The sequence below is a fragment of the Plasmopara halstedii genome (genome assembly GCF_900000015.1).
Source record: "Plasmopara halstedii genome assembly, contig: Scaffold_287, whole genome shotgun sequence".
Classification (NCBI taxonomy): Eukaryota; Oomycota; class Peronosporomycetes; order Peronosporales; family Peronosporaceae; genus Plasmopara; species Plasmopara halstedii.
This window is the reverse complement of record NW_020187208.1, coordinates 625,107-641,524: the sequence shown is the minus strand read 5'-3', so window position 1 is coordinate 641,524 and position 16,418 is coordinate 625,107. Positions and strand designations below refer to the sequence as shown.

Here is a 16,418-nt window from a genome sequence, read left to right as displayed (position 1 = left end):
GGACGTGCAGTTCTGTGAGTTGCCATAACTGGTGGCTAAAGCTGTACAAATGGACGCGCACATATGTGTGCACGTGTGAGACGTGTTATGGGTAAAAATCTCTCCGAATGAGGTGGCACCGCTGGTCCATTTGCCAGTACCCTCGTGGTGTTAGCTGTCCTTGAGTTTGGACTTTGTATTCGGCCTGCCGAAGAACTCGGCGGACAACACAGGTGTTGCTATCTTCGTCAACCATTTGTGCAACGGATTTACACGTACCCTGGTATGAATGGGCGGGACGCACAAGATTGTATAGGTGTGATAGACCGACCGTCGATTCGCGCGCTTAGCCGCTTTGCGAGGAGCAGCCTCCAGTTGCTGCTTCATGGCTCGTCGAGGCGGTTGGTGATGATACTACTCCTACCGGAAATCGAGAGTTCGGGGAACGGACGCGGTATCCGCAAGGTTCGAATAGGGCTCACGTCGCGCCGCTGACGTACCTCGCCCTTCTCTTCTACTCATCCCGGGAAAGGAGTATTCAAATTGTTGTCGACTTCCTCCAAATCCTCGACGCGGTAACTCTTTTCCCATAGCGGGCGATGCGCGGTGCTCGGCTGCCGGGAACTTGGGATGCGTTTTCCCAAAAACCGTGGACGAGCTGTCCGAAGTTGCGTCGCGTGCATGAGACGAAGAAGGGTTCTGCCCGCGAGCGCTCTCGGAACCAGCGAGACTGTGTGTCTTTCGTGTCCGATACATAGGGCTTACTAAGCAGAATGCGTGCGAAAGGTGCTGGAGCCTCGTACGAGGCGATAGTTAAATGTGAATAGTGGGTTCTTACAATTTTGATGGGAGAGAGTGCACCGGGGGTTACACGTACCCTATTATAAGGGTTGGGTCGCACAAAATGGTGTGACCATACAAGGGTGTGAGTTACACAAGACGGTGTAACCACACAAAGGCTGCCTACACTTCAGCAAGAAGTCACTACGTGGCTGGACTGCCAGTAGCTATGTATATCAATTAGGTTTTACTAATTATTCATAAAAACCTTTAGATTTAGATATAGGCGGCTCTGCCGCAAATGAATCAAAGAAATACAGCTTACATATTGAGCAGAGGACTATATATGCCTTGTGTCAAGGTTCTGGTTACTCTTAGAGTAAGCGAATTGCGATCCGCAACACTCGTACTAGTTCTAGTATTGAACGTAAGGTCATCGACTTTAGCTTAGCCTCCTCTAAGCGATAGAGCTACGGCAGCCCCGCTGCACGCAAGGCAACGTATCAATTTATGTAAAAAAAATAGTAGGACAGTGGATACATGATGCGTATAATCAGTATCGGATATAAAGTGAAAAGACAAACCTTGAATGCGTGAGCTGTTGGAAGTCCAAGGCAGAATTATTTTATGTCGCTGGCACTTACGGCTTCTTACACCCACCTTCTTCAACTACTCATTGAATCCGAAAGGATCGCGCAGACCAGCCTGCTTCCTACTTGCGTTTGAGATACAGTGATTGCTGTACCAGGGGCTTTATGGGTTTGATCACGGCTGTTCACAGCAGAACCTTGAGTGATAAGCGTCTACTTGATGTGATACTGGTTCCTGTCACTATCGCTTGACATAAAACTTTGGTAATGTACTACATTCCATACGACACAGCCAATACAAAAGTGACTGGCGACGACGTGGATTATCCATGGTCGTTATAAGCACTCACATAATGCAGGACACGATTTTATATAGTATTACTTTTTAAACTTTAGTAGAAGCAACGATGTACGACAGTGCTACCCATTTTCGTTTTGCGATTCTAACCGCATCAAAAATGAAGTCTATGGTCGTTAAATGATGACTGCGATATATTGTCTGTGGGCTCTTTAAATCCAGACATACGTCGCGAAATGCTGGCTGGGATTGACTGCAATTTGTAGTTTCAGAGCCACCAATGAATATCATTGTCAGCAGCAACCGTTTTTGACTAAACCAACTCGGTTGAAATTCCATATCCGTCGTTATCGAGGCATATAGTGTCCACCGAAATATATTTAGCGAGTCAAGGTCGACGAGGTGGTACATTAAACCAAAAGGGTTACCCCTTTTTTGCTTACAAGATTCTGACAAAATAGTAATTCTTAAGTCCTAAAATATAGTATCATATTAGTTAGAGCTGAAGCTGTGATTAGTCATGATGAAATTCTTTTCGTAATTCGTACCTACGTAAATAACTAGTGGGTAGCAAGCAAAGAGCAATTCAAGATGGATGGCGCTAACTTTACTCCTCAGCAGAAGACCGAGCTCATCAACCGGGTAAGATTTGACTGTTCGCAATGGTCCAAGACCATTCTTTGCAGACATTGCACAGTCACCAATACCGAGATATACATAAGTAATGACAAGTCATCGTGAATATATTATGCAGGTTCGTTCGGAAGTGCAGCAGCAAGCGCTGCAAGAATTGACTCAAAATTTGCAAGAGAAGTGCTTTGATAAATGCATTTCACGCCCAAATGGCAAGCTCGACGGAAAGCAACAAAACTGTCTAGCTTTGTGCATCAACAGATACATTGACACCATGAAGGTAGTCTCGGAGGCAATGGTCCAGCGCGGTCCACAGGTAATTTATTGATCCAGGAATCTTTACAAACATGATAGGCTAACGATTCGTACTGCTTGTGAATGTTGCAGGGGTGAGGATGCTTTTTATTTTTTAGTCCTTGGTTTCCAAGTCCATATCGAGGAACAGCTTAGTCTGCAACTACAATTAAATCACATATCGAATTCTTTATTTCTTTCGATACAAATGGAAAAATATGAGTTAAGTTACATGTACAGTCATCATAAAGGATGTCATGAAGCGACCTTAAGGACAAATGAGAGATATAACAGCACTTTTATATGAGCTCAAAAACTGCTATGTTCTCGCTTGATCATAATAAAATTGTAAATCTACGACCAATCAAGACGAAAGCGTTGTCAAACCCGCAACAACCGACTTCCTAAGCGGCTCTGTTCAAAGATATTACCAATCTAAATCACAAGGCGTATACCAATACAGTTCACAGATGCCAGCTTTTCAATGCCAACCAAGTATTGAGAAGCATCATATTTGCTTAGCAGGCAATTCCGATGTTTTTGACTTAGTTCTTGGCGTCCGCCTGACGAGACAGCTCCGTGATGGCAATGTCTCCCTCACCATGGTGGCGAATGTAGCCAGCCAAAGCAAAGGTATCAGATTCACCAGTAAAAACGCCATTCGCATTGACGCGGCCGACGTTAATCTGCACCGAGGCGTGGTCCTTGGCCGCAAGGATGCGGTTGGTCCACGAGCTGTAGTTCGATCGTCAAAAGCAATATTAGTGAACAGTTGGTATAATAGGCAAATTGCTGTGATTAAGACGCACCATTTACGCGGGATATAGATGTCAATCGACTGGCCGGCCTCGTTCTGCATGGTAGCTTATCTAGAGTCAGTTGAATTTCTCAATAAAGTTAAGTCATTGCACTGCAGATTTTCCTAAAACCAATGGCCTCGAAAGTCCGTTACCGGTCGCTCTTACATATGTCTAGTTTAAAACTCATTCTTCTATAATTTATATTATGTGAAGTGGTGCACACAGTAACACCATCAGAATCGAAGGCATCAAATTGTAAGGATGTCGGAACAGATCACAGAACAGCAAGTGGTGGCTACATACAAGAGTCTGCGCGCTGAGGTGCGGCAGCTAGCTGAGAAGATTGCTGAGCTAGAACTGGAGACCACAGAGCATGATCGTGTGATTCAGACGCTCAAGGAGCTACCAAGCGGCCGCAAAGCCTATCGTATGGTTGGTGGTGTTTTAGTGGAGCGCACAGTACAAGAGGTTTTACCTGCCGTGAGTACCAACCGCGACGGCATTGCTCAGGTACTGACACAGCTCAATGAAAATATTAAGCAAAAAGAGAAAGCTGCTGACGAGTGGCAGCGAAAGTATAATATCCAAGTGCAGCAATAAGCTAGAAAAGGCCGTCGGTCGCTAGGGTAAATAAATTTGTGTTCTGGTTATGGTAAAATCTTTTCTTAAATATTCAGCCGATTGTAGACGAGACACATTAAATACTATCACGATGGCCGTGCTGTTCATTCGACAAAGCACTTTTCAATACGAAGTGAGTTCACGACTCCGTTGCGACGGAAATGATCCGCTTCTGATTTAATCAGGCAAAAAAGCTCGAATTAGTAGCTAAATCAAAAATATTCTCATGTAAACCTCATCACTTCACCTGTAACGCCAAACTAATTGCCTTGACCTGGTGATATTTCGCTGTTACAATTTTCATTTTCTCGTCAAATATAGTTTCCTGCTGCTCCACCACACCTTTCAACGAGCAAATTGTCTGGTCCTGGCACAAATATGCAATGGCATCACATCATTTAACATAGTCGTGCTCACTCATCATCCTTAATAGCCTATTACCTTTTGTTTACAAGCCGCTTCTAGATCCTTGATTCTCATCATCAAAGGCTCAACATCAACACTTAATTTCTTCGATCTTGTCGCTTGCCCAATTTGTTCCTCGTTGGTCCCAGTGCCTTTAACGCCGGAAATTCTTGTCGTCTGTCGTTGTATTAGTTCGTCTCTTGATATTGCCAATAGATATTCTAGCTCCGTCAACAATTCTTCTTGCTGTATTTTCTGCTCTCTTGCATGGTTTTGCTTCTCCTGGCAGTGGATCCTTTCCCATTGTCGCAAACGCTACACCAATTTTTAGGCCATATCACTTCAATCTGTACTGAGTTAGTTCATACCTCTGTTAACTCTTCATTCTCTTCCTGCAGTCTGTGTATTTTTTGTGCATCAATCTGATTCTCGTGCAGCATCCCTTCCAGTTCAATTACATGCTGCACCTGCACGTCCATGTCACGCTGGTGCTGTGCAAGCATTTCCTTCATGATCGTAATCTCCTCTTGCAGTTCTACATTATGTTCACTCAACAGTTTTCGATCGTGTGCGTATTTACTTAAACGCAACTGCAGCTCATGCTGTTCCGTCTTAAACGCATGCAATTGTGCTCGCTGTGCATCCATACGACGCTGTAGTCTCTTTGTTAAATCACGCTCTACCTCGATCTCACGAGAAAGCCACCATTCACGTACTTGCTGTTCTTCCACGTCTTGCGATGCATCGGCTCCTTGCACCGACACAGTGACACCTGCTTCCATAGTCGCAAAATTATGCTAATCATTTCGCTTATTGCTAAAATCTCTTGTTTGTTATTAAAATAAAGTTTAACTACAAATATTGTGATAGGATACAGCTCCCTCATATTTGTGGTTGTAAGTCACTCGCAGAGCCTCCAAACTCATTATGAACCGATTCGTTGCTGCCCTCCGTCCCCTATCGCGTTCTGTCGTGCGTTCGCCATTCGTGGTTTCCCGCACGATGCCTATGCGATTCTTTAGCGCACAGACTTTTTTGGATCGCAACGAAGTGAGTGAGCGCGTTTTAAGTGTTGTCAAGAACTTTGAAAAGGTGAACGGAGACGCTGTTAAAGAGAGTGCCAAGTTTCAGGAAGATTTGGGCTTGGATTCACTTGATGTAGTGGAGGTCGTCATGGCTATGGAGGAAGAATTTACTGTCGAAATTCCTGACAACGAAGCGGAAAAGCTACTCACGCCCGCGCAAGTAATCGACTATATCGCTGCCCACCCTATGGCCAAGTAAACCTATTCAAAGTAGCGTGCTGTTTATTTTAGTCCGCCTCGAGAATGGATGCAGCATTAAGCGCTTGTCATCGCTGGTTACTGAGACAGATACGGAATACAATTGATAGATGTTGAGGACAAAGAGAGAGCTGACCTGGTGTTGCGCATTAAATATCTAGCCGTGATAAGCATAACAACATTGCTGTTACTCTGATAGATAATCGAGTGCGTTGACTTGATATAATTTGCTTTAGCGGATATGATTCGAGTTGCTTGGTTATACCTCTTATGTTATGAACCTATAAACTAACTGCTACTTTTTAAAAGCAAAGAATACCTTTTCATCTATAAATGCGGTTTATAGGAGCAATATTATCAACAAAGTAGTATTCTTCTAATTTCCTTCTTTCTTTTTCTCTGCCTGCAATCGCGACAAAATATCATTGATATGGTTTCTTACAACAGGCTGGCCCATTGCCGTACGCTGACTTAATTTCACATGGCGTTTTTTCCGCTGAATAACTTTCTTTTCAAAAGTAGCGATGCGTTCTTGTCTCTCCTCACGCCCACGTTGCTTCTCTAGCTTTGAAATAGCTGCTTTCTTTTTAGCCTTGTAAAATGGATCAGGCTTGGTCACGCGCTGCTTTTCTTCTTTAGCTCGGTGCGTTCTATCAGTTCGTGCCTCCACCTTCTCTACTTCTTCATTCAACTTGCTAAAAAATTGATCGTAAAATGACGATCTAGTGCCAGTGTCTCCAGCACCATCACCCGGTGCACTCTCCTCACGTTTTTTAATCTTTTCGTACTGGCGTCGACGTTGAGCCTTATGAATTATTAGTTTCTTCTTGCTCTTGGCATCACTTTTAGATCGCTGAGCCTTGCCCTTTACAAAGCGCTGAATACTCAGACCGCTGCCGCGCATCTCTATTCAATGTCTGCTCAATGATTGGTTTATAAGGTATGATGTGGAACACTTCAATTAGTGCCTTGTCAAAATGATTGAGATCTCGTAAGCGAAACATTGTCATCAGTCTGCTGCTCCTCTAGCTGATAGGCTGGCATCGTAGCTGTAGCTTGTTTGCACCAACACCCGCAACCGGTTGGACATGTTGTTTCGATCTCAAACCATTCGCGAAGGTGCGCAGTGTGACCACCATGTCCACAAGTCATACAAAACATTGATTGGCCTCGCACGACAAGTTGACACACTGAACAGCGCACAGCAAAATCTCGACAACTCGAACACACTAAATCAATTGTTTTCTATGCACAAAAGCAATTGCAGACTGTTAAAATCATGACTCATTCTCGTATTTGTTTGCTTAATACGCACCGAAGTACAAGAGGCACACACCAGTCCTATTGAAATACCACGCGGGTCATGGGTGCCGTACGATTTCGTCTTCAACACTTCATTGCGCAAATTCATTGCACCATACCGATACAATACATCTGCATATGCTTCTTTGTAGATATCGTAACGAGCTTCATCTTCTGGGAGTAAAGAAAGTAGACACTTTTCATCCTCCATCGATCGAAAGCTCAACGTTAACTGAACTCGATCAGTTACATCCACTTCCTCCTTTTTACTTAGACCATCAAAAGATTCGTGCAATGGAGAAGAAGCCATAGGATCAATTCGTGGGGACGCCGACGCTGTCATTGAAGGTGCTGGTGACTTGCCATTAACCGCCTGGATAGGAGGCTGGAAAGTATCGGCTGTCAATCGAGGAGGAGGGGCTTCCCTTCCAGAATTTCCACTCCACGTCTTGAAAGGATTCTCTAATCGCTCAAAGTCCATTTTCCAACCGTAGTGTGGTACTTTTCCATCGCGATTCGTACCACGCATATGATCTCGACTGGGACTTGAGTGACGACTTGATGCGTTGCTATTTGTCCCGATATTTGTCCCTTGCCAGTCTTTAAACGCACGCATAGTAGCATCTTTATCAAACGTAAGACCCTGGGATCGACCCTCACTGTGGCTACTTGATCGTCGAGCCCCTTTCATGACAGGAGGGGCATCACTGAATTCGGTAGATAAATTATTAGACGACAAGTGTCTAGTGCGCATGCCATTGCTGACACTTGTGGTGTCACTTGGAGTGGACTTCAAGATATGATTTACGTCCTCGGTGCTCGAACGTCTATCTTCCTGCACGACTGGCAGCTGGTCCTGCATTGTGATAGCTGAAGGCGTGACCGAATAATGACTCTCATCTGCTCCCTTGCGCTCGCTAGGCTTAAGTGCACACACAATGGATGCCAGCGCCTGTACATCTCCGACTTGTTCGTACATGTCCAAAACTTTATGAACAAGACGCTTTCCCAAAGGGTGTGCACTCCATGGATGTGACGTTTGTAGCCTTCGCAAATTTGTCGAATCTACGCTTTTACTGTAAATGGGCAGCTCCACATCAGGTGCCGCTGAGATTCCAAGCAGCGACCATATTTGTTGCAAATCGCGCCGTCCTGCAAGCGCAGCTGTCCGCGCATTTTGCACACATGTTGCAGCCAGCGCTGTGCACGAATTGAGTTCAGAAATACCATCCACACCTCTATTTGACTCGGCTTTATCATTTTCCTTTACGAGACCCTTCAAAACATGCGCCAGATGATTCTTAGACACAACGCCACGCTTGTAGGGCACTTCTTCAGCCGCTTGTAGCATCCAAGAGATCATCGAGCGATTCACAGCTCCAATCTGGCTCATTTTGCGCTTGATTCTCATTTGCGTCTTCGATGGTAATGCAAGAGGGATGTTACTCCGCGGTATCAGTTCAGTTTGGTACGTTAGGATTGAAGACACACCGCACAGCTTAGACAGATCGAGAATTGTCACGCTGATACTTAAATCCAGATTAAGCGCTGGTGTCGGTTGCTCCAGGCGATTTAATCGCTCAGTCGTGTTATTCCGGATTGTTAAGTGTGGAGAAGGCTGAAGGCCGGGTGGAGCACTTGGTGGCATGGTCAGTAGATGATCTGGATTGTTCACAGGTAAATGGTACTCAGCACTTGAGAAGTACTTGCTCAAATACTCTGATCCTGTATGGATTGACGACTCTGACTCGTTCATCATATCATCGTTTCCACCCACACCTCCATTTCCAGATGGATAGTACATGGTCGCATGACGATATCCATGCGTCTCGACATCTTCACCAAAAATTCCAACACCGTTATCAATCATATCCTGGGCTTGCTGCTGCTGTCCTGCCCAGTCGGTTGGACCAACGTCCATCGATCCCATCATGTTTGTTGATGAAAGAAGCTTTACAGGAGGTTTCTTGTTCTTCTTTGTTGCAAAGCGAGAATCTCGTAAGTCTAGTAGTTCCTCGTACGTGCGTGGCAATTTATTCGAAGGTACTTGTGGCTTACTCTCTTTGCCAGCTGCAACTGTAGTCGGAACGACAGAGCTGCGCGATTGGCCGATCGCCACCCGGGAATCAAAAACAAGCAGCATGTTAGGACCACTAAAGGCCGCTCCCGATATTCGAGGACATGGCAGAGCTTTGGCACCGCTAGAATGTGTACCACGATAAGTTGCACTGATCAAATCATCCGAAAATTTGTCTGCCACTGGACTATCATCGTCACTATTTGAGGACTGTGCGTGCAACTCACTACCCTTTATAAGCTCTTCCTCCAACGCCAGAAGCGCTTGCAGTGAGCTGTCATCGCCTTGTAGTGTGTACTCATCTTTACTTAGTGGTACTGCCGACTTTGGTACCACAAGCGGTAAGAAATCAGATTTCAGAGCCGATAGGCTGTACTTGAAATGCTGAGCGTGCATCTGAGCAACATCGGTACGTAGCATATGATGAATGTCGGTTTGCTGATGAATACTGGTGTTATTCCCTTCCGATGGCGCACCGTCCGCAAGATACGACGCTGTATCATAGCCGCATGCCTCAAGCTGTGGCACATCTACATGCCACAATCGTAATTCTTGATCTTTTGACCATGATACTAGCTGAAAGACGTTGGATTGAGGACGAACACGCCACGCCATTCCTCGAATTAAAGCGTTATGACCCACAAACGAATGCACAAGGTCGGCCGTCACGGTAGCTCCAGAGTTAGAACTCGTATTATTCAAACTTGATGTCTCCTCGTGATTTCCACTTTTTCCTGGACCATGCGATAGTGCCCAGAGGCGAATGGTATTGTCTAGTCTTTGAGAGATTGTCACTAAGCCCTCGCCAAATGGCGTGTACTGTGCTCTCCACACTGGCGCGCCTGTCGTGAGCATTCCTTGACACACTCTTGGTTGTGTGATATCCCAAAACTTGACTGTCTTGTCTTCTGAGCATGTTACTAATTCGTACATGCGCTGCGGGTTCCAGTCCAAGCCGTAAATGTTCTGCATATGAGCCGTGATTAGTGCCACGGGTGCCACTGTTCTCTCTCCACTTGCACGTAGATCCCACACACGCACTTCTCCATCGTGGGCTGTTGCTAAAGTCGTCGCATCAACTCGATTCCACTCCATTTGAATTACACTTATATTCGAGGCATTCAGTGTCTGTACTGGTCTCTGAGGAGACCTCATATCCCATAACAATGTCTTGGCATCTGCAGAACTTGTTGCCAGCAATGAAGGCTCCATAGGTGACCATGCAATGTCACTCACTGGTCGTGTATGACCTCTAAGTGTAGCTACTAAAGGCTGCGTCGAAGTTTGCGATCCACCAACTTCCTGGTCATGTTTTTGCGTTCCTGAAGATCCTTGATATAGTCCGACTGAAGAAGATGAATTCGCGTTTACTCCAGCATTTGCTATGTCCCAGATTAGTGTATTACGATTGCTAGAAGAGGCGACATGGCTCTTAAATAACGCATGCGGATTGCACTTGACAACTGTCACTTCAAGCTTTGTCTGATGGTATAACGTAGATGGCGGCAAGAAGGGTGTATCCAAATCCACTAGGTGTAGACCTTTGCGTCCAGCTAAAACAGCAACTGCACCTGTCGCATCTACGCTAAGAGCACTAGCGTTAAGATCCAGACGCACGTTTACATTTCCGTATATTGCGGATCCCCCAGTGGCCGAATTGGAGCCATCCGAAGCCACTGAAACGCTGGAGAGTCCGTCAAGTGCACAAGGTCCATCTGCATTGGTTAGTTGTGATGTCTGACTCTCATTTCGTACGCCAGAAGAGCTACGAGCGTGGCATGTGCGCCGTCGCCGCATCTCGTTGGAAATTAAATAAGAAAAGATGTAGACAAAAGCACAAATGGAACCCTCTATCTTATAAATGTTACTTGTGCAAAATAGTGCGAATACTAGCGCAACGAACTTTAAGCAAGTCAATCAGTCGTTTTTGAAGTGATTGTTGCGATTTCAATACGTTCATAGACGCCTTCTGCATGGCCTGATCTTTTAGCGAAGACGAAATCTTTGATAAGATTGGCGATGTGATTTGAATTTCGGTAATGCACGTCTGTAATGACGTAAAAGATTCGTTCATTTGCTTGAAAAGGTTGCGTAGTGCAGTGAATGAAGCTGAAAGTTGCTCACTCTTCTTCGTTTTTGCTTTCATCAGCATACGCTGCGTAAGTGCCAGTACACATAGTGAGGTGAGACCTGTGTCAAGCAGTAACGACGACATTGTGGATACAGCATACGGCGAAAACGTCACTAAATCACGTGTGGTCTCAGCACTAAAGACCATATTTGCTTTTAGTTGCTCCACTATCGCAATAAAGTCACGCTCGAGTTCCATCACTGCTGGAGATAAATCCGTTTGCTCTTCTATATTGTTACTCAGACTGTTCACCAATTGCACAGATGTCGCGATTGTAGCGGAACTCCATTGCCAGAGCTTCTCATGAAGCTGAGGTTTTTGGTTTTCCGACGCAATGAGGTGAAGTTTAGTTACTATGTCGTCGTACTCATTTTTCAGATCAAATAAAGTGGTGTGGTCGTCGTCTGCAAGATTTTTGAGCAGCTTTGGCACCAGCAAGCGGAGTTTGAGCCATAGCAAAGAAGACGAGGCATCAGCGGAGCAATCATATTCCACTAGAGGTGCATCGTCTTGAGCAAAGAAGGCACCTGTCGGGATTCGTGGTTGTGCAGTCCAGTCTACGATGACCTCACGATGCTGATTATACGACAATTCAGCGCCATCAAGCGCAAGCATATTTTCTAGGTCAGTCACTTGCGCATCGAAATTCGAAGATGTCACGACCTCGAACAATTTTGAAGGTCCTAAAGCAAGAGCGTCGAGCAGCTCGAAGCGCAGCGTCTCACCTTTGCTTATAGCTAGTGTATGAGACTTTTTCATGCGCTTGTGAAGAAAGGTAGACATATCCACCACCTTGGAATATACGCCAAGTCGATACGCACGAGCAATATACTCAGGTGTGTCCTTCGCCGTGCTATTGTGCAAGGATAGAATTCGGTTTGTCAGCTTCTGTGCTTCGGGATAGTAACACAGGCCGAGCAGTTTATCCAAGACCAAAAATGACAAGGAGTCCAATTGCACATACTTAATATCTAGTTCCGCATGACGGCTCAACATTGCTTTTGCAGCACCCAAATAGCCGTACACACGAGATAAGAGAAGCTTCATCTGGAAATTATATGCACTCTTTTCCAATCCATACTCGAGTAGTCCTGCAGCTCGCTCCAAGTACGATCGATGACCGCTTGAGCGCTGATAAATATCAAGCAGCGTATGTGCAGCAAGCAGCAATAAGTCATCTGTAAGCTGCACCTCTCGCTGGCCACCGGCGCTACCAACGTTAAGCCAGTTCGTTGCTTCATATTCATCTTCAAGCTCCTTTACCAAGTGATCCAAACTAACAACAGAAAAGTGCTCCACGTTGTCGTAGAAGCCCAGAAAGCGAAGCGACTTGAGTGCAAGTAGACGCTTGCTTAGACTAGCTTGTCCAATTTTACGAGTAACTTCATCATCCACATCATTGCCTGTCGGCTTGAGCTTTAGCGAATGCGCAGACTCCGTCGACATCTTCACAAAGTAAGTAATTAAATTTGATTTAGCATGTGATGAGAAAGTCGAGCTCTCGTTCAAATACAGAGTAAAGTATTGTTTCAAATCAGTAAAACAGCACGTCTTGAAGTGAAATCTATCCGCATAGGCAACGATATTCTCTTGCAGATTCATCTCAGCCGTTGAAATAGCCGCATCTTCTGCATCCAACCTCTTTAAAATCTCGCAATTGACATGAATTTGAGCGAGAGCAGGACCTCGTATGCGATCGTTTCCTGGTGTAGACGCTAGATCATGTAAGAACTCTGTCAGTTCTTCTCGAAGTGTCAACAGCTCGTCCATATTGCAGTCAGACTTTTCTATAAATCGAGCAGCGATGTAGTCCTTCAAAAAAGTCCAGTCATCCGCATTAAATTCCTCTAAAAGCTTTCGATTTACCGCCGCACATCGTTTCCAATTCTTCACATTTTTTGCAAGTGTTGCCTCTAGCGACAATTTATCAATAGTCTGCATACATCCCAACTCAATTTCTTCGTCATATTCTCCTTCACCTTCTGCAGCACGTCCAAGTGTCACTATCTTCTTATCCTTGCTATCGTCCACTCGTACGAGCTCGTCAAACGTTTCCAATGCACCATCATCATTCCCTTGCAGCTGCATAATCAAAACTACTAATTGCAACGCTTCACCATCATCCGATTTTGTTTCTCTCAGCGTCTTGATCAGCATCTTCTCGGCCAGCGCTAGCATACGCGCTGGTGCACCACCATGCTCCACCTGCAGCATCATGCTAAGTGCTGCCCAGCAAACGTATTTAATTTTTCCAAAAGCTTTGAACATTTTCAGCGCCGTCTGCTGCTGCTTAAGGAAGGCGCTGCAACGTGCATAACTCACGAACAGCGACAAGAAGAGTTCTTCATTTGGTGGATTACTCACAGCGCAGGCATGTTCAAAAGTTGGAAGCATCTCATGCTCGCATCCGGCTAACTTAAAGACCAAGTTCATAGTATTAAGCAATGTCTCGTCAGTAGGCTGCTTAAGCTGAAGATAGCGACATATGTTCAAAGCTTCCTCCACGCGACCCGTACGTTCCAGCGAATGCGCTTTGAGCACCTGCACGATGTCTAAATGTGCCACACGTTTGTGTGAGCAGAGTTTAATGGCATTCTTGTATTGGTGATCATCAATTGCTTGATAGATAGGCCGCACATAGCGAGCCATAAGCCACGCATTATCCGACATGTTTCGGTACTGAGCCAACCTCCGCCAATCAACTGGCGATTATGATTCGCCAAAATTATATAAACATAATTTTTAAACATTTGATAATCACAATGGCAAGCCAAATGATGAAATTCATGAAGATGGTGCGTTCCAGGCAGACGGCGGGATTACAAGCGACATATCGCAGATTTTCGGACGCGCCGGTACCAAGAAGACGCACTGAGAAGTTTGGAGTGAGTCATTAGTTCTGCAGTGAAATGAAATTTACTCCAATTTGTGTTGTTAATTAACAATGTTGCCATGTTTGTAGCCAATCACTTGGAGTGGACTTGCATTAGCTGGTGTCGTTGGCAGTGGTGCCGTCTACTATTACTTTTCAGAAAAGGATCGTTTACAGACTCAAAGTGTGTTTATCTAGCGGTTATTTTGAAGGTTACTGCACTTACTTACGCTCCTGTTTGCTGCTTACAGCAACATCTAAGGTGACTTCTGTGGGAAAGCCGCTGTTAGGAGGACCATGGACACTCGTAGACTGTGATACAAGACGTGCAGTGACAGACGCGTCGTTTCGTGGCAAGTATACACTGTTATACTTTGGCTTTACGCACTGTCCCGATATTTGCCCGAATGAGTTAGTGCGTATTGGGAACGTTCTCGACAAGCTCGAGACAGACAAAACTTTGCCGGAGGTTGTGCCATTGTTTGTTACAGTGGATCCTAAACGTGACACTATCGCACAAATGCAACTTTACAAAGCAGATTTTCATCCGAAGATGAAAATGCTCACTGGTACGCGTGATCAGGTGGCAGATATAGCGAAATCATATCGTGTCTACTTTTCTAAGGCTGATGAAAATGAAGATGACGATGATGATTACCTTGTAGACCACTCGATTGTGATGTATCTTGTTGGTCCGGATGGAGACTTCCTTGATTTTTTTACTCAAAATGCCCGGGTGGATGACATTGTCGCAAAGATAAAATCGTATTTTTGAGAAAACATTGATCATGAGCTGGAATTATTACGCAATAATATGAAATTATTATTTCTCGAAAACAATAGCGTGCGTTCTTCATCCTATAAATTCTACTCTTGTATGAGCAGGTCGCCGCCTGCATTGCGAGCGGCAAGGCATGTCAACTCCCACTCCACTCGCTATTCCAACTCGCTCGACATGTGACGTACCCAGTAGTGCGCTATGCATGACAAGCATTCAAACTGCGCGGAGTCCAACATCTTGCAAACTATCATCAGTGATGGCTTTGCCTCTCTTTTCGCGACAGAACGATCGCGCAGCAAATCTTGTTTAAACTGCCCTCTTTGTCAGGTCCCACAACCTCTTTCATATCGAGTCGACGATCCTTGTAGGTTGTGCGCAAAGTTTTCACTTATGCCATCAGGAAGCTCCAGCATACTTTGGCAAGGAAAATAATCCCGTGACAAAAGATGACAAGCCGGATGGGGTGCTCTGACGGAAAACGCTCCTATATATTTAAGAAGTGGAGAGCTAGCGCGACGATTTGTTAACCTTACGTTCTATACAAGAACCAGTACGAGTGTAGCGGATCGCAATCCGCTATCTCCAGAGTATCTCAAAGCATAAACCAATGTAAGACGCTCTCCTGCTCAAAATTGAAACTGTATTTAGTTGTTGTATTTGCGGCAAAGTCGCCTATATTTAGAGCCTTAGGAATTCGAGATAAAATAGTAAAACCTAATTAATATGCATAGCTTTTGGCAGTCCTGCCATGTAGTGGCTTCTTGTTACGGTGTAGCAACACCATTGTGCGATTAAACCGACATGTGTGACCCGCCCTTTCAAGTAACTCCGTTACACTCTGGGTACGTGTAACCCCCTGACCATTTGCTTTTCAGGACGGAACATACACTCGGGACCAGCTCTAAGAAGACATTAATATGAAGAGATATCAAGATCCAATCAGCTGAACATCAAGCGTATGACTGCTCGTATATCAGCACGTGACCTTTATTTTGTAAGCATCGAGACCGGCATGGCGTGCAGTGCTGCTCAAGATGTTTTCACTTATTAAGATTTACGTCCGCGTAAAGCTTTGTCAAGATTGTCTGAGATAGTCCTCAGACCCAGAGCGAGACTCAGATTACCATGACGAAGTATGATGATTAATAAAGAGGGAGGTGCAAAAGAACGAGATGGCTTAGAGCGGCTTTATCCGGTGTTTACCTTTTTGAGGCCGGGGCAGACAGCTTGAGTTGCGGTCATCGGGCAAACTCCGATAGTGAATGTTATCAGTTGGCCTGTGCTTGGCATCACAACGAATGACATGCGTTTTACCATGCGGCGACACAAAATAATATGCCTATCGTAAAAAGAATTAACATTATTAACCCGGTGGCGTACAATTTTGTTCACTGGTGGCCAGAGTACTTGGACATATAAAGGGAAAGTCATCCTTCTAGCTCGACCCCAGGTAGAAGGTATTAGAGGGCTGAGGCTTTCATTAAGTACTGCATTTAGCGTATTGCATGGTTGTGATATCACATGTATAGTTGCTAATAGAGTCGTGCTAAAAAAGATCCTTATGAAATCGCC

General features: G+C 45.0%; 10 protein-coding genes across 10 annotated transcripts; 5 read left to right on the top strand and 5 right to left on the bottom strand.

Moving 5' to 3' along the window:
- Positions 1-2,238: 2,238 nt before the first annotated feature.
- Positions 2,239-2,673, top strand: PHALS_05028 (mitochondrial protein translocase family; the record flags this gene model as incomplete). Its single annotated transcript, XM_024722758.1, has 3 exons — positions 2,239-2,289; positions 2,402-2,596; positions 2,668-2,673. 3 exons carry the CDS (start codon positions 2,239-2,241, stop codon positions 2,671-2,673), a joined length of 252 nt encoding a protein of 83 aa, XP_024573803.1.
- Positions 2,674-3,119: 446 nt separating this feature from the next.
- On the bottom strand, positions 3,120-3,433 carry PHALS_05027 (40s ribosomal protein s21; the record flags this gene model as incomplete). The annotated part of the gene is made up of 2 exons (XM_024722757.1): positions 3,120-3,309; positions 3,384-3,433. 2 exons carry the CDS (start codon positions 3,431-3,433, stop codon positions 3,120-3,122), a joined length of 240 nt encoding a protein of 79 aa, XP_024573802.1.
- Positions 3,434-3,635: 202 nt separating this feature from the next.
- On the top strand, positions 3,636-3,974 carry PHALS_05026 (probable prefoldin subunit 2-like; the record flags this gene model as incomplete). The annotated part of the gene is made up of 1 exon (XM_024722756.1): positions 3,636-3,974. One exon carries the CDS (start codon positions 3,636-3,638, stop codon positions 3,972-3,974), a length of 339 nt encoding a protein of 112 aa, XP_024573801.1.
- Positions 3,975-4,134: 160 nt separating this feature from the next.
- Positions 4,135-5,182, bottom strand: PHALS_05025 (uncharacterized protein; the record flags this gene model as incomplete). Its single annotated transcript, XM_024722755.1, has 5 exons — positions 4,135-4,167; positions 4,243-4,362; positions 4,437-4,715; positions 4,769-5,053; positions 5,117-5,182. The coding sequence occupies 5 exons, from the start codon at positions 5,180-5,182 to the stop codon at positions 4,135-4,137; spliced, it is 783 nt and encodes a 260-aa protein (XP_024573800.1).
- Positions 5,183-5,327: 145 nt separating this feature from the next.
- PHALS_05024 (acyl carrier protein) lies at positions 5,328-5,684 on the top strand (the record flags this gene model as incomplete). Its single annotated transcript, XM_024722754.1, has 1 exon — positions 5,328-5,684. The coding sequence occupies one exon, from the start codon at positions 5,328-5,330 to the stop codon at positions 5,682-5,684; it is 357 nt and encodes a 118-aa protein (XP_024573799.1).
- Positions 5,685-6,059: 375 nt separating this feature from the next.
- On the bottom strand, positions 6,060-6,587 carry PHALS_05023 (rRNA processing; the record flags this gene model as incomplete). Its single annotated transcript, XM_024722753.1, has 1 exon — positions 6,060-6,587. One exon carries the CDS (start codon positions 6,585-6,587, stop codon positions 6,060-6,062), a length of 528 nt encoding a protein of 175 aa, XP_024573798.1.
- Positions 6,588-6,655: 68 nt separating this feature from the next.
- On the bottom strand, positions 6,656-10,859 carry PHALS_05022 (Conserved WD40 repeat-containing protein; the record flags this gene model as incomplete). The annotated part of the gene is made up of 2 exons (XM_024722752.1): positions 6,656-6,928; positions 6,999-10,859. The coding sequence occupies 2 exons, from the start codon at positions 10,857-10,859 to the stop codon at positions 6,656-6,658; spliced, it is 4,134 nt and encodes a 1,377-aa protein (XP_024573797.1).
- A 67-nt stretch (positions 10,860-10,926) lies between these two features.
- PHALS_05021 (Mitochondrial inheritance and actin cytoskeleton organization protein) lies at positions 10,927-13,863 on the bottom strand (the record flags this gene model as incomplete). Its single annotated transcript, XM_024722751.1, has 1 exon — positions 10,927-13,863. One exon carries the CDS (start codon positions 13,861-13,863, stop codon positions 10,927-10,929), a length of 2,937 nt encoding a protein of 978 aa, XP_024573796.1.
- Positions 13,864-13,955: 92 nt separating this feature from the next.
- On the top strand, positions 13,956-14,840 carry PHALS_05020 (Putative cytochrome C oxidase assembly protein; the record flags this gene model as incomplete). Its single annotated transcript, XM_024722750.1, has 4 exons — positions 13,956-14,078; positions 14,156-14,249; positions 14,317-14,634; positions 14,731-14,840. The coding sequence occupies 4 exons, from the start codon at positions 13,956-13,958 to the stop codon at positions 14,838-14,840; spliced, it is 645 nt and encodes a 214-aa protein (XP_024573795.1).
- A 204-nt stretch (positions 14,841-15,044) lies between these two features.
- On the top strand, positions 15,045-15,318 carry PHALS_05019 (uncharacterized protein; the record flags this gene model as incomplete). The annotated part of the gene is made up of 2 exons (XM_024722749.1): positions 15,045-15,173; positions 15,247-15,318. The coding sequence occupies 2 exons, from the start codon at positions 15,045-15,047 to the stop codon at positions 15,316-15,318; spliced, it is 201 nt and encodes a 66-aa protein (XP_024573794.1).
- Positions 15,319-16,418: the final 1,100 nt, after the last annotated feature.